Source organism: Heterodontus francisci, chromosome 35 (genome assembly GCF_036365525.1).
Source record: "Heterodontus francisci isolate sHetFra1 chromosome 35, sHetFra1.hap1, whole genome shotgun sequence".
Taxonomy (NCBI): Eukaryota; Metazoa; Chordata; class Chondrichthyes; order Heterodontiformes; family Heterodontidae; genus Heterodontus; species Heterodontus francisci.
The window spans coordinates 34,259,633-34,279,251 of NC_090405.1; the positions used below are offsets into that span (position 1 = coordinate 34,259,633).

The window sequence follows — 19,619 nt, forward strand, 5'->3', positions numbered from 1 at the left end:
TTAGAGCTTTGGATCAGAAATTGGCTAGCTGAAAGAAGACAGGGTGGTGGTTGATGGCAAATGTTCATCCTGGAGTTTAGTTACTAGTGGTGTACCGCAAGGTTCTGTTTTGGGGCCACTGCTGTTTGTCATTTTTATAAATGACCTGGATGAGGGTGTAGAAGGGTGGGTTAGTAAATTTGCGGATGACACGAAGGTCGGTGGAGTTGTGGATAGTGTCGAAGGGTGTTGTAGGGTACAGAGGGACATAGATAGGCTGCAGAGCTGGGCTGAGAGATGGCAAATGGAGTTTAATGCGGAGAAGTGTGAGGTGATTCACTTTGGAAGGAGTAACAGCAATGCAGAGTACTGGGCTAATGGGAAGATTCTTGGTAGTGTAGATGAGCAGAGAGATCTTGGTGTCCAGGTACATAAATCCCTGAAAGTTGCTACCCAGGTTAATAGGGCTGTTAAGAAGGCATATGGTGTGTTAGCTTTTATTAGTAGGGGGATCGAGTTTAGGAGCCACGAGGTCGTGATGCAGCTGTACAAAACTCTGGTGAGGCCGCACCTTGAGTATTGCGTGCAGTTCTGGTCACCGCATTATAGGAAGGATGTGGAGGCTTTGGAAAGGGTGCTGAGGAGGTTTACTAGGATGTTGCCTGGTATGGAGGGAAGGTCTTACGAGGAAAGGCTGAGGGACTTGGGGTTGTTTTCGTTAGAGAGAAGGAGGAGGAGAGGTGACTTAATAGAGACATACAAGATAATCAGAGGGTTAGATAGGGTGGATAGTGAGAGTCTTTTTCCTCGGATGGTGATGGCAAACACGAGGGGACATAGCTTTAAGTTGAGGGGTGAAAGATATAGGACAGATGTCAGAGGTAGTTTCTTTACGCAGAGAGTAGTAGGGGCGTGGAATGCCCTGCCTGAAACAGTAGTAGACTCGCCAACTTTAAGGGCATTTAAGTGGTCATTGGATAGACATATGGATGAAAATGGAATAGTGTAGGTCAGATGGTCGGCGCAACATCGAGGGCCGAAGGGCCTGTACTGCGCTGTAATGTTCTAATTCTAAAAAAAAATTAAGGGGCGAGGAACATAAGGTCATAGAGTTATACAGCACAGAAACAGGCCCTTCGGCCCACTGTGTCCGCCCCAGCCATCAAGACTATCTATTCTAATCCCATTTTCCAGCACTTGGTCCGTAGCCTTGTATGCTATGGTGTTTCAAGTTCTCATCTAAATACTTCTTAAATGTTGTGAGGGTTCCTGCCTCTGCCACCCCTTCAGGCAGTGTGTTCCAGATTCCAACCACCCTCTGGGTGTAAAAGTTTTTCCTCAAATCTTCTCTAAACCTCCTGCCCTTTACCTTAAATCTATGCCCCCTGGTTATTGACATCTCTGCTAAGGGAAAAAGTTTCTTCCTATCAAACCTGTCTATGCCCCTCAATTTTGTATACCTCAATCATGTCCCCCATCGGCCTTCTCTGCTCTAAGGAAAACAACCCTAGCCCATCCAGTCTTTCTTCATGGCTGAAATGCTCCAATCTAGGCAACATCCCGAAGAATCTCCTCTGCACCCTCTCCAGTGCAATCACATCCTTCCTATAGTGTGGCGACCAGAATTGTACACAGTACTCCAGCTGTGGCCTAACCAGCGTTTTATACATCTCCATCATAACCTCCCTCCTCTTATATTCTGTGCCTTGACTAATAAAGGCAAGTATCCTATATGCCTTCCTAACCACCTTATCTACCTGTGCTGCTGCCTTCAGTGATCTATGGACAAGTACACCAAGGTTCCTCTGACCCTCTGTACTTCCTAGGGTCGTACCATCCATTGTATAAATCTAAGACTATCCTCCTCACTATTTACGACATCACCAATTTTTGTGTCATCTGCGAACTTACAGATCATACCTCCTGTATTCACATCTAAATCATTAACGTACACTACAAACAGCAAGGGTCCCAACACCGATACCTGCAGTACACCACTGGTCACAGGCTTCCAATTGCAAAAACAACCCTTGACTATCACCCTCTGCCTCCTGCCACTAAGCCAATTTTGGATCCAATTTGCCAAATTGCCCTGGATCCCATGGGCTGTTACCTTCTTGACCAATCTCCCATGTGGGACCTTATCAAAAGCCTTACTGAAGTCCATGTCGACTACATCAACTGCTTTACCCTCATCTACACATCTAGTCACCTCCTCGAAAAATTCAGTCAAATTTGTTAGACATGATCTCCCCCTGACAAAGCCATGCTGACTATCCTTTATTAATCCCTGCCTCTCCAAATGGAGATTAATCCTGTCCCTCAGAATTTTTTCCAATTTTTTCCCAACCCCTGATGTTAGATTCACTGGCCTGTAATTACCTGGTTTATCCCTGCTACCCTTCTTGAATAATGGTATCACATTTGCAGTCCTCTGGTACCTCTCCTGTGGCCAGAGAGGATTTGAAAATTTGTGTCAGAGGCCCTGCTATCTCCTCCCTTGCCTCACATAACAGCCTGGGATACATCTCATCTGGGCATGGGGATTTATCCACTTTTAAGCCTGCTAAAACAGTTAATACTTCCTCCCTTTCAATGCTAATATGTTCAAGTATATCACTGTCCCCCTCCCTGATCTCTACACCTACACCATCCTTCTCCAAACTGAACACAGATGCAAAGCAATCATTTAAAACCTCACCTATGTCCTCTGGCTCCACGCACCAATTACTATTTTGGTCCCTAATGGACCCCACTCTTTTCCTGGTTATCCTCTTGCCCTTATTATACTTATAAAACGCCTTAGGATTTTCCTTTATCTTGCCCGCCAGTGTTTTTTCATGTCCCCTCTTTGCTCTCCTAATTACCTTTTTTAGTACCCACCTACACTTTCTATACTCCTCTAGTGCCTCCGCTGTTTTCAGTGCTCCGAATCTGCCATAAGCCTCCTTTTTATTTCCTGGTCCAATCCTCTGTATCCCTTGACATCCAGGGTTCCCTGGACTTGTTGGTCCTACCCTTCACCTTAATGGGTACATGTTGGCTCTGAACCCTCACTATTTCCTCTTTGAATGACTCCCACTGGTCTGATGTAGACTTTCCTACAAGTAGCTGTTCCCAGTCCACTTTGGCCAGATCTTGTTTTATCATATTGAAATTAGCCTTCCCCCAATTCAGTGCCTTTATTTCCGGTCCCGCTATGTCCTTTTCCATAACTACCTTAAATCTTAGTGTTAGGGTTACTATCCCCGAAATGCTCCCCCACTGACACTTATACCACTTGGCCGGCTTCATTCCCTAGGATTAGGTCCAGTACTGCCCCTTCTCTTGTAGGACTTTCTACGTACTGGCTCAAAACGCTCTCCTGTATGCATTTTAAGAATTCCGCCCCTTTTAAGCCTTTTACACTAAGACTATCCCAGTTGATATTAGGTAAGTTGAAATCCCTCCTATTATTACTCTATTATTTTCACACCTCTCTGAGATTTGCCTACATATCTGCTCCTCTATCTCTCCCTGACTGTTTGGAGGCCTATAGTACACTCCCAGCCAAGTGATTGCCCCCTTTTTGTTTTTAAGTTCTACCCATATGGCCTCATTTGAGGAACCTTCTAAAATATCATCCCTCCTTACTGCAGTAATTGACTCCTTGATCAACAGTGCAATGCCACCTCCTTATCCCCTCCCCTATCACGCCTGTAGATTCTATACCCTAGAATTTTGAGCTGCCAGTCCTGCCCCTCCCTCAACCATGTCTCTGATAGCAACAGTATCATAATCCCATGTGCTAATCAATGCCCTCAATTCATCTGGCTTACTAGTAAGACTCCTTGCATTAAGATAGATGCAATCCAGTCTTGCATTTTTCACTTGTGCCTTAACAGGTCTATATTTGCTCTGCCTTCCAGACTGACTCAATTTCTCTTCTTTATTGACTGAGTATCACCCCCTACTGTACCTCCACTCTGTATCCCATTTCCCTTCCAAATTAGTTTAAACCTCCCCCAACAGCACTAGCAAACCTCCCAGCAAGGATGTTGGTCCTGTTCCGGTTCAGGTGCAACCTGTCCAACTTGTACAGGTCCCACCTTTGCCAGAAGCAGACTCAATGATCCAGGAAACTAAAGCCCATCCTCCTGCACCATCTCCTCAGCCGCGCATTCATCTGCTCTATTCTCCTATTCCTATACTCACTAGCAGGTGGCCCTCTAAATCTGCCATAAGCTTCCTTTTTTTCCTTATCCAATCCTCTAATTCCCTTGACATCCAGAGTTCCCTGGACTTGTTGGTCCTACCCTTCACCTTTACGGGAACATGTTGACCCTGAACTCTCACTATTTCCTTTTTGAGTAACTCCCAATGGTCTGATGTAGACTTTCCTACAAGTAGCTGCTCCCAGTCCACTTTGGCCAGGTCCTGTTTCATCATATAGAAATTGGCCTTCCCCCAATTCAGTGCCTTTATTTCTGGTCCATCTTTGTCCTTTTCCATAACTACCTTAAATCTTACAGACTTATGGTCACTATCCCCGAAATTTCTCCCCAACTGACAAAGTAAGGACTTATCCAGTGGGCGAGGGAAGATTCTGCCTGATCAGTCCCTTTGATTTTTTTTAAAGTAGCCTGCTTGGGGATGCTTTCATTGGGTGTAAGTGTGATTGAACTCAATAATTGTTTTCCTGTGTCTCCCCACACCCCAAACCCACTATCAAATAGTCTCCTGATGCTGACAGTTTAGGGTCACTCATGGAGAATAACAACATGGATGCAATAGAGTGCTGGCCCCGATGTAACTGTTTGAGCAGAAAATTGAAGAAAAAAGTGACAAAAAGGCCTTCCACATTGCAGTGGGGATAAATGGTTCAGTAGGGAGTTAAGAATGGTTTAAGGCAAAGCAAATAGTATTTAAAAGACTAAAACTAAGAAGAAGGAAATTGGAAAAACATAAAATGAAACATAAAAATGGTTAGAGAATTTTTAAAAATTAGGGCATTTTGGTAGTGCACCTTTTTTTGCATATTTTCTGTTAGAATGACATAGAATATACAGCCCAGAAGGGAAAAGGTGGCAGTTTCTCATATACATTTGTTTGACAAATTCCATTTTGTGATCGTTCACATAATTAATGATTCAGTCGAACTTCTTAAAGATAATTGGATTAAATTAAGTAAAGATGAGAGGATATGGATTTGTGGTAGGAAAATGAAGATGATCAGGGTTTGAATAAAGGATACAAATGTCAGGGGAGCTGAGTGTGCTGATTCCTGCTCTCATTTCCTTTTGTTATATTTCTGTATTCCTGTTTCCCTTCAGTGTGATTTGGACAAGTTACTCATGTTTCTCTGTAAGTCACTGGTGAATTTACGCATCCATCACACTTTGTGATTTTTAAAGCTCCAGAGGGTTGTGCTGATTCATTTGTCCCACGCTCTTGTAACTTTCAGTGCTTAGGGATGTCATTGGCTCAAATGCAGGCATTTGCCAATTGTTTCTGGCCCAATTTTCTGGAAGCTGTTCCAACCTCCAAAGCTGATGATGGAAGCCAGCAGGAGGAAGAATCTAATAGCAGGATTAAAGTTATTTTGCCATAAAGAAAATGTTTGGAAAATAGTGGATTTTGCAGAGTAAAATTATATTTGGGTGGCAGCAGAGCTTAGTGTCGAATAGTTGCAGTTTCAAACACTGCTGCAGCACTTAAGTGACAATTACTGTTCAGTGTAGTTCTGAGATGGATGTAAAAGATCCCAAGACACTTTGTTGAGGACCAAAACATATGTTATATCCTTGTGGGAGCTTGTTGTATGTAAATTGCCTACCTCTTTTGCACATCAAACAACTGGCTTGGAAGCACTTTGAGGATGTGAAAGACATATAAATGCAAGTCTTTTTAGTTAAAAGAAAGAAAACAGGATAGAGAGAATTAGAAGGGGGGCAGGAGAAGAAATGAAAGCAAAATTGAATTATTTACAATTTTAATCCTTTTATCTGTTAGTCACAATAAAGCTCCTCATATCTCAGCAGCTTTATTGTCGAGTTTCAAAGCACTGAAAACTTTCAAAACTGACCAATCCAGGGAGGAGGTCGTGTCTTTTTAATTGTGTAATTGTTAAAAGTGTTCAAAGATGTGAAGAAAATGAAATTAATTGAGGCATTAAACAATGTGGGGATTCTTATACTTAACAGAAATATAATGAAGTAAAACTTATATTTTCTATAATCTCTACCCGAACTACTATTATCATGTATTGAGAAGACTCTAAGTGTTACTGGAGCCGTATCTTTTCAAAGCATTTACACTGTGTGAAGTTTTGTATACAAAGATTAAAAGGGTGAGCCTTTAAACTCATCAGACTGGTGGGAGAAGTAACTCATCCTTGTTACAGTGGAAGAAATGCAAACACGTTTACAGGAAGCACTATCAACTGAAATTTTTTTTTTAAAAAGCCGCTAGAATAGACGTGAGTTGGTCATATAATTAAAATAACAGTGCTTAGAATGGTATAATGAGCATTCTGTAGCTGAGCTGTTAAACGAACCTCAGTTGAGGGACAAATATTTCTGCCTTGGTTGCAAATTATACTTTAGTCAAAACAAAGATGTTTTATCCCTTTTTAGAAATATTTTCAATTAATTCAATTTGCCACCGCCCACAGGACTGATGCCCTTCATGTACTTATATGAACTTTTAATTCAATTACTGAACTTCAAAACTAACCCTGGTATGTGTTTTTGGACTGTCTCAACGATTTGCTTCTTTCAGCTGCTTAGAAGTGATATCTGAAGTAGACTGTAAGACTTTCTCTTATCTCATTAGGGCGGTATCAAAAGTAACTAGATCTAAAGTAAAACTAGGAAAAATATTTGGTAAACTATCCAATGGAAGTTAAATATGCAGAAGTTCAAGGTTTTTGTAACTTTGAATTCCTTACTCACTGCCTGACTTTTACCTAGAAAGTATATCTTAATTTTCACCAGAATTTCATATTTTAAAAGTTTCCAAAAGTTTAATTTAAAAGAATAAGTAAAATCCAGATATTCTCAATCCACATATGTATTTGATCTGAGTACAAATGGACAGCTTTAATATGCGGCAACTTTTGTGCAATGTGGTGATTGCATGATCCACAGTACACGGCCCTCCCAATATTATTCCTTCAGATTTGACTCAATATTTTCACACGATTTTTCATTGTGCTTCCCGCTGTTTCACTCCATTTATTTTCGGCCTGACCAACATTCATTTCTGCCTCAACTACAGCCACAAAAAACGGGTGAACCGATCATTCCTCTCTGTCATTTGTGCAACACTACTGTGTGCAAAGTAACTGCTGTATTTGCCCTCATAATAGCAAGTTCATTGTTTGTGAGGTGTGTTACATTTCTAAAAGATATGATAAAGCACAACCTAAATGCAGGTTTTTTTCAAAGTTCAGGACAAACTCCAACATTCTGCCTGAGTAAGTTAGATTAGGGAGGCACAAAAATGTGTTGTTTAACCTGAGTCTGTTTTTCTTTTCTAAGGCAACTCCTTATGAGCCTGAAGTATCAACACCAGATGGCTGAATATTCTAGGCCATCCTTTTCAAGACAAGCTTACTAAAGAAAGAAACTCTGTGCTCTTTAGACCATATGTTTCCTATATGGCTTACACAAAGAACAAGTTAAGCAGTCAAAAACAGACAGTTGGCACTTGAAAGCCCCAAGCACAAATTTGGATTGTATAGTGTCCTGTGTCTGTACTGTGTATCGTATGCCCTTGCATCAAGACCAAGTTTCTCTATAGTTGGGTTTGTATCACTGTGCCGTCTACTAAATGTTTTAGTTGCTCTGCCATACAATTCAGGTTCACTGGCAGTAGTGTTGTACTGCTAGTTCCTGTAGGCTAAGCAGCATAGCAGAACTTGCAAAATTCACCAGCCATACGTATTTGGAATGGATGCACCATTTTCCTGTATTGATGATCGCACAGCACATGCATAGTAAAACTTGAGAAATCCAATCAAGTGTTGAAAGCAATTGGCACTGATTAAGTAGAGTCCAGGGGTACCATTGGTTTTAACACCGCGATGGTGGTGAGGACCGTTTTACTGCCTTGGTGCTGAGAATTCACCAACACCGAGAAAACGTTCACACCGACCATCAAATTCAATGTAAATGAAAAGCAGATTGCACTCAACTCTCTAAAAAGCTAACTGTCTAATGAAATGGTAATTCTTTGGCAGGGGACCTCTACTTGGAGATGCCAACGCAGCTTGTGATAGTATCACTGAGACAATCCCAGTGCTTCAATTCTTTGGAATAGATTCCCTCAGGAATAGTCAAAACAAGGGTCAGTATCTTCTGATGGACATGTGGTGAGAGGTTTCCTAGCTGATTCCTAAACAAATCCAAGAATTTATCAGTAAATGAATCCCACTTTGTTCCTAGGCCCTACTGTTTGGGCAATGGGTAACCCATCTATGTTTGCAAACTATGGTCCCAGTTTGCACTGTTTTCACTGAAGATGGTCACAGTGGTCCTCTTGTAATGAAACGACCATCCTAGAATAATATCCAAGGAAATTACAGAGCTTCCTTGCTTGACAGTTTTGGTTCCATGGGTAGACTAGCTCCCAATCTTCAGAGAGGCATGGTTGTACTTCAGAAGTTTAAAAAAAAAATTCATTCACGGGATATGGGCGTTGCTGGCAAGGCCAGCATTTATTCCCTAATTGTCTTCGAGAAGGTGGTGAGCTGGTGCCTTCAATAGTCTCCATCCATCTACAGATAGCTGGACACAGGACTCCCCTGAGAAAGATGCCAGTAATGGCCAAGGACACATTATCAGACTAAAGCTCTAAATACTCAGCCGTTTAATGCAGCACTCCAGGGATCTGAATGCTGGGAAGGAGTCCCTTCTCATCTCACATTAACCACATCAGGGTGGTTTTTATGGGATTCCTTTATCTACATACTTGTATAAATTATCAATATCTAATTCTAAACAGACTGGGTATACAGAGTTCAGTGACATTCCTAACTAGTAGCCCAGTTGCCAATTTCTCATTTGTACTTCAGGTCCTCCCTCATGGGAAATTAACAACACATAAGGATAAACCTGAGTGATGTGACTGAATGTCCTTATGGATAGCATGGCACCAGACCTACCAAATATTATTTGTTCGCCAATGGCCCACATACCTCACCACTCGCACGAGAACACATTGAGATATTGTTTGCAATTAGTTGGGGCCTTGATGGAGGACCAAATCCGGGAAGCACTGGTCCATGACCATGGACTCTGCAGCGAGATACATGCTTTTCAGTGTCCTCCTCCACCGACTGCCCTAGCTGAGTTTGCATTGTTCCAGTGACAACTACAGCTGCACAGAAACTGTTGTAATCATCTGACAGGAAAGGCTTTTGGTGGAAAAATGGGTAGCGGAACTGATGGAATTTTTTTTCTAGAAGCAAACAGAACATCTAGTATTTAATACTTAAAGCAATTGGTAGAAGGATTTGAGGGGAGTTGAGAATGTTTTTTCACCCACAGGGTGGTGGGGGTCTGAAAGTCACTGCTTTAAAGGTTGGTAGAGACAGAGAGCCTCATCGCTTAAAAAAAACCTGTATATGCACTTGACATGCTGTAACCCATAGGGCTATGGTCCAAGAGCTGGAAAGTGGGATTAGACTGGATCACGCTTCTTCATCTGGCGGGGATGATTCTGTGACTAACTTAAATTTTAAGAGTCTCCTTTGTGCAACAAAAAGGCTCTGTGCAATTTCCTGACCAAATCTTGATTACCATGTACTAGCCACTTACCAGATGCTCCCTTCTCACTTGGAGCCCTGCCTATTTCAGCTGATCAGCATACCAGTAGTATCAGGGATAATTAAAGAGTTCAGTCCTTTAGGAAACATTAGATTTCTACTCCAGATGTTTTGTAGTTCCCCAAGAAGATAGCAGGACTGTGTGCTTAACTGGTCCTCCATACCTGTCACTCCTGGTAAAAGCCTTGTTAATTGTCACTGTGCGTACCTTAACCAAAGCTTTCTTTGCTGTCATTCAAAACCTGGAAACTGTTAGCTTGCATAGTTTGCAAGCTTCAATCCTACATGAATTGGCTGCTGCTATGTTAGGGGCTAACGTAAAATTAACCAGGATGCTGCACAAACAGACTCGTCCAAAAATACTAACCTTTCCTAATTCATAAATAAAAACAGAAAATGCTGGAAACACTCAGCAGGTCAGGCAGCACAGACCCGAGAGAGAACCAGGTGGATGGCCTTTCACCAAAACTTTTTTTTATTCATTTATGGGATGTCGGCATCTCTGGCAAGGCCAGCATTTATTGCCCTTTCCTAATTGCCGTTGAGAAGGTGATGGTGAGCTGCCTGCAGTCCATGTGGGATAGTTACATCCACAGTGCTGTTAGGAAGGAAGTTCCAGGATTTTGACCCAGCGACAGTGAAGGAACAGCGATATAGTTCCAAGTCAGGATGGTGTGTGACTTGGAAGTGAGCTTGCTCATGGTGGTGTTCCCATGCATTTGCTGCCTTTGTCCTTCCAGTTGGTAGAGGTTGCGGGTTTGGAATGTGCTGTCTAAGGAGCCTTGGTATGTTACTGCAGTGCATCTTGTAGATGGTACACACTGCTGCCACTGTGCGTTGGTGATGGAGGGAGTGAATGTTTGTGGATGGGTTGCCAGCCAAGCGAGCTGCTTTGTCCTGGATGATGTCAAGCTTCTTGAGTGTTGTTGGGAGTTGCACTCATCCAGGCAGATGGAGGGTATTCCATCACACTCCTGACTTGTGCCTTTTGTTTAACAACTAACAGATGTTCGAGATGAATAGCAGTTTACCATGTGCACATCTAGGAAAGAGGAACAAAACTGATCAGATGGAGGGCGGGAGTGTTTAAATGGCAACAGGGATGATGGCAAAATGAGGGGGTGTTAAGACAGGGAAAGAAACAAAAGATGGATCCAGAGTAGGGGATAAATGGCTACAGCAGAATAACAGAGGAGGAGGGAATCTCAGGAAAGCTGGCAAGAGGAAGAAGTCTCCCGTGACTTGGGAGTGTGGTGGAGAAAGATGGCTAGATCCCAGAAATCTGGACCACCCACCGGCCGTATACCGATATGGGATCCCGGCCGTATACCGATATGGAATCCCCATCCGGAAACACCATCCCATACCTCCTTCACTGCAGTGGCTCTGGTGCAGCACCCTGTCCAAGAGAAAATGGGAGCTGTGCTTGAGATCTAAAGTTGTTAAACTCAATATTAAAGCCCTGAGGTTGTAAAGTGCCTGGTAAAAACATGAGATACTGTTCCTTGAGCTTGCTTTGAACTTCATTGGAGCATTATAGGAGGCTGTCAGAGTGCAGGTCTGCTAGAGAATTAAAGTGTCAGTCAAATAGGAGGGATAGGGTTAGAAGGAAATGGAGGGGGAGAAAGATCCTGAGAGACCTTGATATCTTAGAGTTTCCTAATTCTTAGTTGGTGAGAGAACAATTGCTTTGTGCTAAGAGCGAAGTTCGGGTTAGTGGGTCAATATAGTTAACCAGAGAGATATCTCTATGTTAAATGAATACTTTGTTTTTGCCGCTGGCTTGTCGGAAACCCGAAAATGTCTGAGAAAAGATTCATTCTGTTCTATTCAAACAAGGTATGTTGGACCGCAGGCTAGACGAGCTGAATGTTCCCTCTGCTTTCCCGTTTAAGACTGCTTTTCTCTCTTCAGTGCTAATATGCTTATCTACAGCCTGCCACTGGGTAAGGTCATTGGAAGAGGAGCAGAGGCAGCAGTTTAACCCTCCTTCAGTGTTGATAAGGCACTCAGATACAATCTCAAGCATGAGTCTTGCAGGAACTGTGTATGTGCATTGCACAAAGTCCAGATAACAGATTCTCTGGGCAGGACTTGGTGTTGCTGTGTTGGTTAGCTACAATGAATCAGTGAATTGGAATGGTACAGACACACTTAGTGAGTTCTGTTTGTTGTATGATTGCTTCAAGATTGCTGTCCCTTTAAGAACTCAGTATGCTAATGAGCTAAGTACCAGGATGTATTCATGTAACTAGAAGCCATAGTCACTCTGCAACTGTAACACCCTAGACAAAGGTTCTATACATAGTTCGCTCTGTATTGTATATACTAGTTTAGCTGTTAATAAACCTGTTAGAGATCTTCAAGGCACTGGAATTCACGTACCTCATTGTGTTGCTTAACATAACACATGACACTGTTTTTTGTAAGGCTGCGTTTGCTGACAATACAACCACTAGGTGGCGCAGTACTAGCACATGCACAAATGCAACCTCGTCCACTGAAATGTCACTGTCTGTGACGTTCAGGCAGCTGCCAGTATTAGAGATGGCACTGCTCAATTTATCACAGAAAAATAACTTCAACTTGGCAATCCCCTCAATGGCTGCCATTGCCGCCTCCATCCCGCTCCCCAGTCCCTCCCTCCTTCCTGCCATTTTGCTCTCTATTGGGGTCTCCTATGCCTGTCTTCTCATCGCTAGCTCCCCGTAGCCTTCCCTTAAGCACTTGCTACAGTCTCACCACTTCCTCCCCGCCCCCCCGCCACCCAGCTGCTTGCTCCAGATCTTGCCACTACTCCATCCCCCCCCCCCATTCCTCTCGTCCGATTGTTCCCCGCTCTTCACTTCCCGCCACCTCCCCCCCCCCCCCCCCTCAGTGGCTAGCTCCAGGCCACGCTGCTTCCCTCCCTCTACGCCACTCGCTCCCACGTTCGATCATTCTCCACGTGGTGTCTGAAGAAGCAAGGTGGGCCACGAGGGGTGACTAGTCAATGTAGGAGCGAGTGGCCGAGAGGAGGGAAACGGCACGGCCTAGAGCTAGTGGCTGGGGCGGGGAGCCGTGGGAAGCGAGGAGCAGGGAACAATAGGCCGAGGGGAGTCGGGAGTAATGGCGAGATCTGGAGCGAGCAGTTGGGGGGGGGAAGCGGCCAGGAGGGGGAAGGGGGAGAAAGTGTCAAGGCCTAGAGCAAGTGGCTGAGGGGGGAGAGCGGCCAGTGGGATGGGAGAGAGTAGCTGAGTGGGGGGGAAGCGGGGAGCGAGTGGCAGGATTGGAGCTCCAGCCTCAAAGTGGCCCATTCACCCGCTCCATGACGTTGGCGTTATGCGATGACGTTTTCCCGTGTGTGTGCCAGTTAGTCATGCCAAGAAGTAGGCTGCGCATGCGCAGCATCTCGCTGAGAGCAAGAGACCATTTGCGCATGTGCGCAGCTTGGAGCGCTCTGATGATGTCGGCAGGCCACAGCGTTGTCAGGAGTCAACGCTGATTTTGTAATCTGAGCACATCTGTGTATCCACCCTCATCTCAAATTGGCTGTGTATTCAGATTGGGAATTGGAAATGCTTGGCAATACCAACAGTTGTGCTTTGTCGACCAGTTAAAAAAAAAGTCATGGATATGAGAAACCCAGTGTTGGACCTGTGAATTTCCACTAAACTATGATTATCTGTTGAAATTACAGAGATAGTAACCCTGTTAGATCACCAATCTTTCATGCTCAGCTGTGGACTTCCACACCTTTGTGGCAGTGTCAGTGATATTCAGAGTTTAGCCCAGCCATATGTTGTATCAAACCTTCGGCTGTGCTATTTTCACCTCTTTTCATCTATTAATTAGTCATATTGTTATGTAGAGTCCGGAAATGTTGATGCTTCATCAGACCTTTGAACTTCACTTGTGTTGATCAGAGAAAGCAAGTGTTCTACTGTTTTTAATAATCAGCTTTTTAAACATAAAATCAAACCTACTGTTATAAGTTACATAATGTATGCTAAATTTTTTTCCCCTTAATTTTAGAACATCCCTTCCATTACTTAATTGAGCCATTAACTGCAGAGCTTCCGGACAAGAAATACTTCAATGTTCTTAAACTCAATGGCCCACGATATGGTGAGATTTTTGCAAATACGTTTTGGAGGGTTGTTTTCATTTGCGAGGACGGGTAGGAGGGCAAGATTATATATCCGTGTATCCTATAAATGACGTGCAAACCCTTAATCAAATTTTAGGTTAAAACCATGTGACTTCTTGTCAGTTATCTGGGGTCGTTTTTATTCTCCATCCTTGTCCTCTGCCTTCTGGTACCTGGGTTCCATTTGACATCTCTGCAGCAATGCTGACTGACACAGAGATTTGTGGGGGGCTTGAAACTCCATCTCTCCATGTATATTCTTTACACTCTAAAAGCACAGTTGCCGGCTATACTTGTAGATCGAGCAATTAACTCCCAAAAACTAAGTTGGCAATGTGCTTTTTGGTGTAATGCTGATTCATGCAATCATGGAGCTCCCAAGATTGATCCATGATTTGTTGAGTTGGACAGTTAAGCTACAGTTGATCCTGGGACCCCATTACTAGGGTAAAATTGGCCAGTGGTTATGATAGATATCTGGTGGCCTGAAAGTTCATGCATGGAAGCGTGGTTAGTAGAATGAACCATAATAGTCTTCCTAACAGATGTTAACATCTGGAGAACTATCCAAGCCTGAATCGCTGCTTTCAAGAGGGAAAGGGTCATTGGTGGAGAGTGAGAACATTGCATGTTAAAAGGCAGCCCTGGGAGCGGAGATTTCATTTAGAGCTAGTCCTGATGTGGCCTTGTGCATTTCAGTTATAGTGACCTCCCGTCTGCCTTGTTTACAAACATAGAATATAAAAGCACGACACAACCGAGATAACTTCCTTAAAAGCAATGAATGAGTAGATGATAATGCCATCCTGCATGTTTCATGTAGCACTCCTTTATGTAATATATTTAAAATGCATATGAAAAGTGACCATTAATTAACTGGCATCTTCTAGTTAATGCTGTGAAACTATACTTGAGTGCAACTGTTTGTTGGGTAAAATTGATCCTTTAAAGAAGTTTCATTTTATACACACAATTTTGTTTACATTGATTGAACTATAACTTGCAATTGACCTTTGTTTCTCCAATAGTGGGATTGCCGTACTCCATCCGGGTCCTGCTGGAGGCTGCTGTTCGAAATTGTGATGGGCTCCATATAAAGAAAGAGGATGCTCTAACTATTCTCGATTGGAAAAACCAACAAAACCAAGCTGATGTTCCCTTCTGGCCAGCCCGGGTCCTCCTCCAAGACTTCACGTGAGTTAAATAACTGGATAGAAAATTGAATTTGGTGTTTAATTGCCAATTAAATATACTTGGCTTTACTTGAAGGATGGGAAAAATGTATATTTAATTTGATCCCTTGTTCACAATTTATCAGTAGACATGCTATTGTATAAGAACAGGGGTGTTGTCAATAAGTTTAACACTTATAGGAAATGTAGGCTATACGGAAGCTTTTAAATGTGTACCCACTCCCCCTCCCGTTTATCTATTTTTCTCTGTGTGTATAATATGTGTTTGCCATGTTTTTTTCACACTCCTGTGTCATTTTTTCCCTTAGCTTTAGCAGAGACTGCCTGCGTAAACTTATTGTGATATAATTACACCCTCCTGTCAGCTGTAATGCCGTCGTGCCTCAATTTTGCATCTCCCAGCTCGAGTCTGCCCTGCTGAGAAATTCCAATATTCTCTAACCCATTTCTAGTTTCCCCAAACTATCTAACTTGTGACTTAAATCTATTTTGATTTGTTAATTATAATTAATAAGAAAAAAATGATTTTAAAGTGAGTGGTGAATTGCTCTTGCATGCCTTAGCCCAGTGACCGCCGCCCCCACCCATCCACCCCTCTTAGCCCAATTTATTTGAAGACTGCATTTGGTCTTGACTTCCCATATTCAAGATCAAGGGAAACTAGCTCGCCTTATGTATGATAGAAAAATGTGTTAATATTTAAACTGCACATTCTTTCAACCGCAGTTCTTTTGATGGGTTGCTCTCTGGTGGAAAGTGCATATGTAGCTGTCTGGGGAAGATCGGATTGGGTTATGCTGTGGTTTTTCTTCATCTCCTTGCATCGATCCAGAATGGGTACTTGGAAAGGGTACCAGATGGAGCCCCACAGTTAAATTTAGCGCTTGACTTTTCCAAATTGTATAATTGAAAATGAGGGATGGATTTATCTGCAGTATGGCCGTTATTTGTCAAAACATATTTAACTTTATGAAAGATAATTTTTATTTTGTATCCTATCCTATCATTTAAAGCTTTTCCATTATTCCAATTGTCTCTGTTCCAACTGTGTTCTGCTTCTTCCGACTCATCTTGCCTCCTCCCTTAATCCTGTCTTTCCACCCATCTTGGGATGACCTCATCTGGCATTAAGTTAGTGAAGACCTTTTGAACCAAGCTTTTGGTCAGTCATGCCAGTTATTTATTGTAGATAATGGAACCTGTGGGAAGAGGGGATCATTTCAGGAATACAGATCCAGGGGAGTTTTAAGTAGAGAGTAGAATACAGTTCAAGTTGTTAAAGTCATTAAAAATAGAAGAGTGAATGGAAACTGAGTGAGCTGAAGATTTTGAAGTGTTTCAGCTTTGTACAGTTAATACTAAAATAAAGGCGCTCCAGAAATCTAGTAACAGTTTTGCTGTAGCAGTTTGTTTCCAGTTATGGCGGCTGAAAATTTAAAGGGCTAGATTGGAATTTCACAAACCTGCTGGCGATGTAAGAGATATTAGTGATGATAGCTACCTGTATTGTCTTTAGTATAGATGGAAGCACAAAGTGGTTTACAAAGTTTGTTTGTGTGTTATGGAGTATGGGTCCAACTGCTGTTCATGACCATCACTAATGATGATCTATATATTCTTCCCTCTGCTTCCTCTAGTGACTGATCTCCTGAAACACTTTTACTACCAGGAGAACAGACATGTAATGATCCACTTGGATGACTTACCTGTCATGTTGTTTGCTGTCTTGCTGCCACTGTTGGGAATGACTTTCCTATTTGTGGATACTTACTCTGACACATGAACCCAAATCTAAATGGTCAGTACCCTAAAATGCCAATATGATTCTGACCAAGATCCCCTGAAGTCACAGACCATCCTGACTTGGACATACATTGCCGTTTTGTCTTCACCACTGGGTCAAAATCCTTGAACTTCCTAGCTAACATCATTCTGCAAGAACCATTACTACAAGAAATGTAACAGTTCAAGGAGAAGGTCGACTGCCACCACTTTTTTTTTTAGAGAATTAGACCATTACAGCGCAGTACAGGCCCTTCGGCCCTTGATGTTGCGCCGACCTGTGAAACCATCTGACCTACACTATTCCATTTTTCATCCATATGTCTACCCAATGACTACTTAAATGCCCTTAAAGTTGACGAGTCTACTACTGTTGCAGGCAGGGCATTCCACGCCCCTACTACTCTCTGAGTAAAGAAACTACCTCTAACATCTGTCCTATATCTATCACCCCTCAACTTAAAGCTATGTCCCCTCGTGTTTGCCATCACCATCCGAGGAAAAAGACTCTCACTATCCACCCTATCTAACCCTCTGATTATCTTATATGTCTCTTTTAAGTCACCTCTCCTCCTCCTCCTCTCCAACGAAAACAACCTCAAGTCCCTCAGCCTTTCCTCGTAAGACCTTCCCTCCATACCAGGCAACATCCTAGTAAATCTCCTCTGCACCCTTTCCAAAGCTTCCACATCCTTCCTATAATGCGGTGACCAGAACTGCACGCAATACTCCAGGTGCGGCCTCACCAGAGTTTTGTACAGCTGCAGCATGACCTCGTGGCTCCGAAACTCGATCCCCCTACTAATAAAAGCTAACACACCATATGCCTTCTTAACAGCCATATTAACCTGGGTAGCAACTTTCAGGGATTTATGTACCTGAACACCAAGATCTCTCTGTTCATCTACACTACCAAGAATCTTCCCATTAGCCCAGTACTCTGCATTCCTGTTACTCCTTCCAAAGTGAATCACCTCACACTTTTCCGCATTAAACTCCATTTGCCATCTCTCAGCCCAGCTCTGCAGCCTATCTATGTCCCTCTGTACCCTACAACATCCTTCAGCACTATCCACAACTCCACCGACCTTTGTGTCATCCGCAAATTTACTAACCCACCCTTCTACACCCTCTTCCAGGTCATTTATAAAAATGACAAACAGCAGTGGCCCCAAAACAGATCCTTGCGGTGCACCACTAGTAACTAAACTCCAGGATGAACATTTGCCATCAACCACCACTCTCTGTCTTCTTTCAGCTAGCCAATTTCTGATCCAAAGCTCTAAATCACCTTCAACCCCATACTTCCGTATTTTCTGCAATAGTCTACCGTGGGGAACCTTATCAAACGCCTTACTGAAATCCATATACACCACATCCACTGCTTTACCCTCATCCACCTGTTTGGTCACCTTCTCGAAAAACTCAATAAGGTTTGTGAGGCACGACCTACCCTTCACAAAACCGTGCTGACTATCGCTAATGAACTTATTCTTTTCAAGATGATTATAAATCCTGTCTCTTATAACCTTTTCCAACATTTTACCCACAACCGAAGTAAGGCTCACAGGTCTATAATTACCAGGGCTGTCTCTACTCCCCTTCTTCAACAAGGGGACAACATTTGCTATCCTCCAGTCTTCCGGCACTATTCCTGTCGACAATGACGACATAAAGATCAAGGACAAAGGCTCTGCAATCTCCTCCCTGGCCTCCCAGAGAATCCTAGGATAAATCCCATCTGGCCCAGGGGACTTATCTATTTTCACACTTTCCAATTTTGCTAACACCTCCTCCTTGTGAACCTCAATCCCATCTAACCTAGTAGTCTGAATCTCAGTATTCTCCTCGACAACATTTTCTTTCTCTACTGTAAATACTGACAAAAAATATTCATTTAACGCTTCCCCTATCTCCTCTGATGCCACACACAACTTCCCACTACTATCCTTGATTGGCCCTAATCTAACTCTAGTCATTCTTTTATTCCTGATATACCTATAGAAAGCCTTAGGGTTTTCCTTGATCCTATCCGCCAATGACTTCTCGTGTCCTCTCCTTGCTCTTCTTAGCTCTCCCTTTAGATCCTTCCTGGCTAGCTTGTAACTCTCAAGCGCCCTAACTGAGCCTTCATGTCTCATCCTAACATAAGCCTCCTTCTTCCTCTTGACAAGCGCTTCAACTTCTTTAGTAAACCACGGCTCCCTTGCTCGACAACTTCCTCCCTGCCTGACAGGTACAGGCTTATCAAGGACATGCAGTAGCTGCTCCTTGAATAAGCTCCACATTTCGAGTGTGCCCATCCCCTGCAGTTTCCTTCCCCATCCTACGCATCCTAAATTTTGCCTAATCGCATCATAATTTCCTTTCCCCCAGCTATAATTCTTGCCCTGCGGTATATACCTGTCCCTGCCCATCGCTAAGGTAAACCTAACCGAATTGTGATCACTATCACCAAAGTGCTCACCTACATCTAAATCTAACACCTGGCCGGGTTCATTACCCAGTACCAAATCCAATGTGGCATCGCCCCTGGTTGGCCTGTCTACATACTGTGTCAGAAAACCCTCCTGCACACACTGGACAAAAACTGACCCATCTAAAGTACTCGAACTATAGTATTTCCAGTCAATATTTGGAAAGTTAAAGTCCCCCATAACAACTACCCTGTTACTCTCGCTCCTGTCAAGAATCATCTTCGCTATCCTTTCCTCTACATCTCTGGAAC

At 43.1% G+C, this 19,619-nt stretch overlaps 1 protein-coding gene across 2 annotated transcripts in view; it reads left to right on the forward strand.

Moving 5' to 3' along the window:
• Window positions 1–19,619, forward strand: part of ireb2 (iron-responsive element binding protein 2) — a 63,709-nt gene that overhangs the window by 4,210 nt on the left and 39,880 nt on the right. The window contains exons 1-4 of one of the 2 annotated variants that reach the window (XM_068015299.1): window positions 7,604–7,638; window positions 8,201–8,307; window positions 13,802–13,894; window positions 14,945–15,110. In XM_068015299.1, the coding sequence (XP_067871400.1) occupies window positions 7,619–7,638; window positions 8,201–8,307; window positions 13,802–13,894; window positions 14,945–15,110 (386 nt within the window). In that variant the 5' untranslated portion in view covers window positions 7,604–7,618. Of the gene's footprint in view, window positions 1–7,603; window positions 7,639–8,200; window positions 8,308–13,801; window positions 13,895–14,944; window positions 15,111–19,619 lie in introns of those variants that run through there. The other variant, XM_068015300.1, reaches the window with a different exon arrangement.